We start from the raw sequence: 7,267 nt of genomic DNA on the forward strand, positions 1-7,267 counted from the left end.
CCCGGGGGAAGGCCACTGCAGCTTTGCACTAGGCTTTCGGACTGAGTTAGCGGAGAAGCAGGGAACAGACTAAGCAGGCTGACAGAGCAGAGGTGCCTTTCACCCTCTTTTCTTTAAGCTGGGGGACAGGGAAGTCCCCAGCCCACCCCGCTCGGGAGTCTGTAGCCGGGCTCTGCTTTAGCCCGTTGGCTCCAGACAGGGGAAGATCAGGGACCCTTCCCCAGGAACCAGCTCCCACCCAGCCCAGCCGGAACTGCTCCACCTCAGACTACGCGAGTCCAGACCCGTTACCGCCTTCCGCCGCCTGCCCGGCTCGACTGCCTCCTCACTCAGCCCTGACCCTTCCCGACACCTCTACCCGTGCTTCTCCCGGCCTTACCACGGGAAGGCAGCCATCTTGCTTCCTTGTCACGTGACCCTCCTTCTCCCCCCCCCCCACCGGCCGGGTCTTTCACCGCCCTCTCCCCGCTCGCCCCGCCCCGCCGCCAAGGCTGCCATGATTGTGCGGGGCAGCCGGAAAGGGAAGGTGCAGGCCCCACGCGACGGCGGCGGATGGCTCTCGCTGAGCCGGGGGGCAGCTGCTGCACTCCTGAGCCAGCCAAAGCCCCGCGCGCCGACGCCGTGTCCTAAAGTGAGAGAGCGCAGCCCCGCTAGGCACGCCCCAGGGGCTAACGGCTACCCCCCAGGGAAAGGCTCCTCCCCCACCCCACACACTGAGGGGGCTAACCCCCGGGGAGAGGCTCCTCCCCCCACCCCACCACACCCACAGAGGGGGCTACCCCCCAGGGAAAGGCTCCTCCCCCACCCCACACACTGAGGGGGCTAACCCCCGGGGAGAGGCTCCTCCCCCCACCCCACCACACCCACAGAGGGGGCTACCCCCCAGGGAAAGGCTCCTCCCCCACCCCACACACTGAGGGGGCTAACCCCCGGGGAGAGGCTCCTCCCCCCACCCCACCACACCCACAGAGGGGGCTACCCCCCAGGGAAAGGCTCCTCCCCCACCCCACACACTGAGGGGGCTAACCCCCGGGGAGAGGCTCCTCCCGCCACCCCACCACACCCACAGAGGGGGCTACCCCCCAGGGAAAGGCTCCTCCCCCACCCCACACACTGAGGGGGCTAACCCCCGGGGAGAGGCTCCTCCCGCCACCCCACCACACCCACAGAGGGGGCTACCCCCCAGGGAAAGGCTCCTCCCCCACCCCACACACTGAGGGGGCTAACCCCTGGGGAGAGGCTCCTCCCCCTGCCCCACATACGGGGGGCTAACCCCTGAGGAAAGGCTCCTCCCCATGCCCCACACACTGATGGCAGCTAACCCCAGGGGAAAGGCTCCTCCCCCACCCCACACATCGATGGGGGCTAGCCCCATGGGAAAGGTACCTCCCCCACCCCACACACTGAGGGGGCCTCCCCCACTCATATTGGGGGGATAGCCACATGGGAAAGGCTCCTCCCCTGTCCCACACATGAGGGGGGGCTAACCACATGGAAAAGGCTCCTCTTCCCACCCCACATGGTGGGGGGCGACCCCTGTGTGTGACACACCTCTCCCCACTCATACTAGGAGCTAGCCCCAGGGAGGAGGCTCCTTTCCCCACCGCACACACTGATGGGGGAGCCTACCCCGCTGTTTAATTTATAATGAAAGAGGTGCTAGGGGCTCAAGCAATTTTTTTTACTTTCATAACTGACATTGCAAGCAGAGGTGCCAGGGGTATGAACTGCCAAGCCTAGAGGTTCCAGGACTCAGCCCTGGCACAAATTAAGCACTGGCCTCACCTTGGGGAGGAAGATGTCTCCCCCCACACACTGCAGGCACCCTTTCCTCGACATCCTGAAGGGGTCTTTTTGGAGCCCACACATGCACCTTGAGGCAGCTTTCCATGCAACTAGGGATCAATACAGAGTGAGCCTCTTCCAGCCTCTCCACAATGAAGTGGCCTCACACATCCCCTATGCACTGCAGGGATCTCACACTCCCCAACCTGAGGAACTGGCACCTTGCCCTGCTAGGCACGGATACACACACAAAGTCTCATTCTCACACAGGCAATGATGTGGTCTCCCCTCCACACCCATACTGAGGTGTGGGGAGGCTCTAGACGGGTGAACTCTCTCACAAGAAGGGAAAATGTGAATGAAGTTGTTCCCCTCCCCAGTGATGGGGAAACCTTGACCTGGCATGTAGTGTCTTTCACAGGCAGTCAGTGAAACCTGGGGCAACAGGTCAGATCACTGCTTTGGTGAGGTCGAATAGCACTCATGTCAGTGAATATGGACCATTTGGTTAGCAATGGATTAATCAGGAAATACTGTACAGTACCACTTATCTGTACATATGTACTGATAGCCCCAGGCTCCCAAATCCTGTAGACTCACTGACTCCCATTTATTCAGCTAATTGCAATCATTTCCCCCAGGGCTGATTAGATTACATGCCACCCCACATTGCTATTCTTCACTGTTAGGATAAAACTTTTATTTCTCCACACCAAAGCAAGATCCCAACTCTGATATTCAGATGTCGGCAGTTGCATACATATAGAAAGACCAGAATATTAGTCAAGATCCACCATGGAGAACTGAAAGCAGAATTTTCTTCTCACTCTAATTCCTCAGCGTATGCGCAATGTGCCCCGCCATTTGATAGCATTGGCATCAGCCAGGTGAAGAGCCGGTAGCCCACTGTCAAAGTCAGTCAGCAGGCACTCATCAAGGATATGTGACATAATCTGAAATTGACCCCATCTACATTGCAAGTTGTTAGAGAAACCCCATTTGAATAAATTGGACACAATTGCTCTGTCCTGTTTGAAACCGGTTCAAGGATGACCACAGATGCCTTGGCAGGTCAAAACCTGGTGGACAGATGGTTGGGTCGGTGACGAGTGATTAACAACTGTCGTAGCTGTTGTCATTACGCCAAGCAAATTCTCTGTCGTGTCCTGTGGCGGCATAAGTGACCATAAAGGACATCTAGAAGACATGTGAACTGAACATGTCTGAGTACAGAGGCACATCTCATTTCTCACAGCTCTTGACCAGGAGCATGATGGAAGCCCCCTCATGGCAAATATGAGGCAGTAATTAGATGTCATTGTGTAATTTGGATAATTTCAATCGGCCTTCTTAAAATTAACCCTGTAGTTTTAATTAGGATCAATCTATTTCACCTATCCAAAACCATTGTGTAGTTAGTGTGTGCTCTTACCCAGGTGCAGCACCCAGCCACAGGAGTAGCTGTATTTCTGTGGAGGGTGAAATAAGATTTTATAGAGTACTGCTTTTGATCTACATATGCAGCTCTCACTGACACCAACTGAAGTGGTGAATGCAGCTCAATACAGCCTTTGCAGTGCTTTAAAAGGTATTCTCAGGCCTCAATTGTTATAGTTAGTGCTTAAAATAATTGTTTTAAATGACATCAAAAGCAAAAATGTTTAAAACTATCATCATCTAAGATGAACCAGACAAATTCAGGTATCACTGACTCTATGTCTTAAGAGTTTATGACTTAGTAATAGGGAATGGTAAGATTTTATTTTATATTTTCTGATGTGCAAAATACATCTAATACTATTTTACACTTGTATAGCATCTCTCAATGATGATTATAAAATGCTTCATTTTTGACAATTAGGATACATAAACTAAGTGACTTGCCTAAGATCACAGAACAAACCAGTCATAGAAGCTGGAAAGGAACCCTGGCATCCTGACTGTTATATCTATTTCCAAACAAAAAACATTATTTAATGTTAGTTAAGGTTTTCTTCACTAATAAACTAAACCATAAAAAAGTTAAGAAATACAAAGGCAAGGCTTAAAAAGTTGCTAAGTCAAACACTAAAAAATGCCAGAATGAATGGTACCTGTGCAACCTTATTTCAGCCCCCTTGTGTATATGCATAATAATCTAACCTTGACTTTGCTGCTACCATTTGACTACAGCCTGACTTGGCAGCTTTTAAATCCTTTTTCATTCTTAAGTTTGTATTTTCTATTTTTTTATGGCTTAATTTATTGATCAGAGCAAACTTTAACATTAAACAAAGATTTTGGTTATAAGTTTCCTTATTTTTTTTTATAGAAAAAATGTTTATGTATGTGCTATTTAAATAAAACATTTGTTTAATGGTTACGGTTTCACAGCAGTGGAAAAATAAGATTTACTGCAGCTTCTAGATAGGGACTCAATCATAATCTCTCTTTTTTTTAAAAAAAAAAAGGTAAATACTCAGAAAGTCATAGTCTTCAATTTGGGACAAAATATAAACTATCCATGAAATGGAAATGGAATTGTGTATCTTTTTTATGTAATTTTTTTTTTAAAGGAAAGTAACAGTTACCCTCTGAAAAGAAACAGTGTGAACTACCTCTATACAAACCCAAAGGAGCTCATGCAAACTTAGTTTGCTTTCCTTCCAGCTCCTCCCTGGACTCTTTTTATATTAATGTTAGGGGAGTCTGAGGTAAATCAGTATTCAAGGCAGCCATTGCTATGACAACCAAGGCAACAGTGATTCTCATCAAGTATTTGAATAAAGTAGAGGGAGGAATAATGAGTGGCTGATTGTCTCTGAAGTCACTGCTAATGCTCAGGAAGCAGCAAATGTGCGGTGTGGGGGGAGAAAAATCGTGCTTTTCTGGTGTTTCAGTTTCCTCAAACTTGCTAAAAATCCAACAACATGCAAATAGAAAACACATATTGGAGATCATTCCACACTCATTAATTAGTGGCTGAAATTTGGTTCAAGTTCCCCATCGCATGTTTCCAAAAAAGGGTTCAGAAAAAAAATGAGACACTAGATGCAGACCGTGTAAAACAGAAAATTCTGATGCAACCTAACTGTGGTCTCGCTCCTGCAAGACTGCAATACCCCTCTATTAAAAATTCTCCCTACTTAGAACAGAAATTCCACTAACATGCGCCACCACAATCTTCTGTCCCTTCAATATTGTTTTCTTTACTTGACTTCAAGGTTCAGTCCTTGACTTTGTCATGAAGCCTTTTTAAGACACATACAATTAAAGCCATTTTCATTTAAACTCCATGAACATCAATAATTTAAAGAAAGATCTGGTTATTTGCTTTGATGTTTAAATTATTGAGTAATATCCATCAAAGTTAATCAGGAGTCCTTATTTAGCATGTTTTATTGGGTTCACGGATGATAAACTTCCTGGGGCTTTTTGTAATTTGTGTATTTATAGTGGGAGACACATACTTAATATATTTTCTGATTATGAAATGGTGGACATTTTTCCCCCTCAGATTTGTCTGGAACAACTGCTTATCCTCCTCTAAATCTGACTAATCATAGATTCAGAGATAAAGGTATATTTAGATCCCCACCTCCCTTTTACATAGGAGCTATAGGACACTCTATTCCTATAGGAATAAAGAGTTTTCAATATTAAATTAGTATTTTGGTCCATCAAAAACAGCATTCTACAAGCAAAACTATTTAATCCCTAATGTTTCAGAGCAATACACACAAGTAACCTTATTTACATGCATAAAGGGTTGCAGGATCCCACATATTGCACTTAAATAATATTGCATATTTTGGACAGCAGGAGAAGACACAATATCCTTCATGCTAAATTGTTTTAATCTACGTTTCAAATCTGATTTTTCCTCAATGATATATTAACTCCCAATAGTACAAAGATGTTGATCAATTACTCTTTTGTAATTTTGTGATTTACTCTTTGCTCTCACATTAGTTTAAGCTTCAGAATGACAAAGATTTTTTTCCGATGGCACATTAAGTAAAAACCTACATGAACGATTACTAATTTGTTTTTGAGTAGCAGCCGTGTTAGTCTGTATTCGCAAAAAGAAAAGGAGTACTTGTGGCACCTTAGAGACTAACAAATTTGAGCATCCAATGAAGTGAGCTGTAGCTCACAAAAGCTTATGCTCAAATAAATTTGTTAGTCTCTAAAGTGCCACAAGTACTCCTTTTCTAATTTGTTTTTGCACCTTTCTCCATTTGTTAGCAATAAATTATTTATGTGTAGGTTAAATACCCTGTGGTTTGTTAATGTGTAATTTTACATATTATCTTTAGGACTGTATTTCATTATATATCACTTGCTTTAGTGATAAAAAAAGAGTAATAATAAAAAGGTATGAATCAGAAAAAAATATCCAAGGAGATGGGTGGGTGGGTGTGGTTTTGAGTATGCCAATGTTTGTCTTTTTCTGATTCATACCTAAACTAGTGGGGAAAGTGACAAGAGAAATTTGGGTCACTTTTCAAAGATTTCTTGAAGCTTGTGTTGGAAACTGACTATTTACAGATAGGATTGTACTAAAACAACAAAGATCATAGGGAAAGGAGGCCTCTTCTCCTTGCTTATTGATAACTTCCCTTGAAAGCCTTTTCAGAACAATCCAATGTAAAATATCTCTGAATCAGATTATATTACTGCATAATGTTTCTCCAAACAAAAAAGCAAGCTCACTAGTGTAAATGATCACGTTGTATCTTACATGGAAATGATTAATAACCTGTTAAAACTTCAATAATTATAAAAAAAATCTCTGAAACTAACAGTTTACAGTCATACACACCTCTCTCTCTCTCTCTCTCTCTCTCTCTCACACACACACACACACACACTAGCATTGCTTGATGCATGAAGGCTTTTCAAGGAGTATGTTTGTCATTAGTGTTATCAGTCACTAATGGTATAGTTCACTGAAAGCAAGACTATCTAGTGATTTATGTCCTATCAGTCTCTGCTGTAATATAACGGTAAATTCAGGGTGATGAAAACTCAGAAAAAGATACAAGTAGCAGAACACCAGACAAAAAGTCTAAAATATATCCCAAACACACACAGTCTATAAAATATGTAAATAACTTTTAGCGACTTTCTAAGGGTATGTCTTCGTTGGCAGAGTTACAGCGCCGCCCAGAGAGCACTGAAGGGAAACCATAAGCTCACCATGAATACCACACAGCTAGGCAAGTCTTGTCTTTGGCTTTAAATATAAAATATATATATATTGTTCATATTGCATTGTTCTCCCACATTTTGTAATTAATCATTCAGAACAAGCAGCAATTTAAAGAATGCAGCATTGGACCCTTAAGCAACCAGAATCCTCTCTGAAGTTTATAGGAGTTAAGTTCAAAAGGAATGCAGGACTGTGGAAGCAGTGTCATATCAAATTGGTGAAGCTATAATGTTGCTGCTTCTTAAATTTCAGCTCTGATTTCAAAATAATTTGGATGTGCTTGGCCCT

At 44.4% G+C, this 7,267-nt stretch overlaps 1 protein-coding gene across 3 annotated transcripts in view; it reads right to left on the bottom strand.

The window, feature by feature from the left end:
- VPS35L (VPS35 endosomal protein sorting factor like) overlaps positions 1-437 on the bottom strand; it is a 120,323-nt gene extending 119,886 nt beyond the window's left edge. For all 3 annotated transcript variants that reach the window (XM_073362283.2, XM_073362284.2, XM_073362282.2), the window contains exon 1: positions 380-437. In XM_073362283.2, coding sequence (XP_073218384.1) covers positions 380-396 — 17 coding nt within the window. In that variant the 5' untranslated portion in view covers positions 397-437. The remainder of the gene's footprint in view (positions 1-379) is intronic.
- Between the last annotated feature and the right edge of the window lie 6,830 nt (positions 438-7,267).

This window comes from Lepidochelys kempii, chromosome 10 (genome assembly GCF_965140285.1).
Source record: "Lepidochelys kempii isolate rLepKem1 chromosome 10, rLepKem1.hap1, whole genome shotgun sequence".
Classification (NCBI taxonomy): domain Eukaryota; kingdom Metazoa; phylum Chordata; order Testudines; family Cheloniidae; genus Lepidochelys; species Lepidochelys kempii.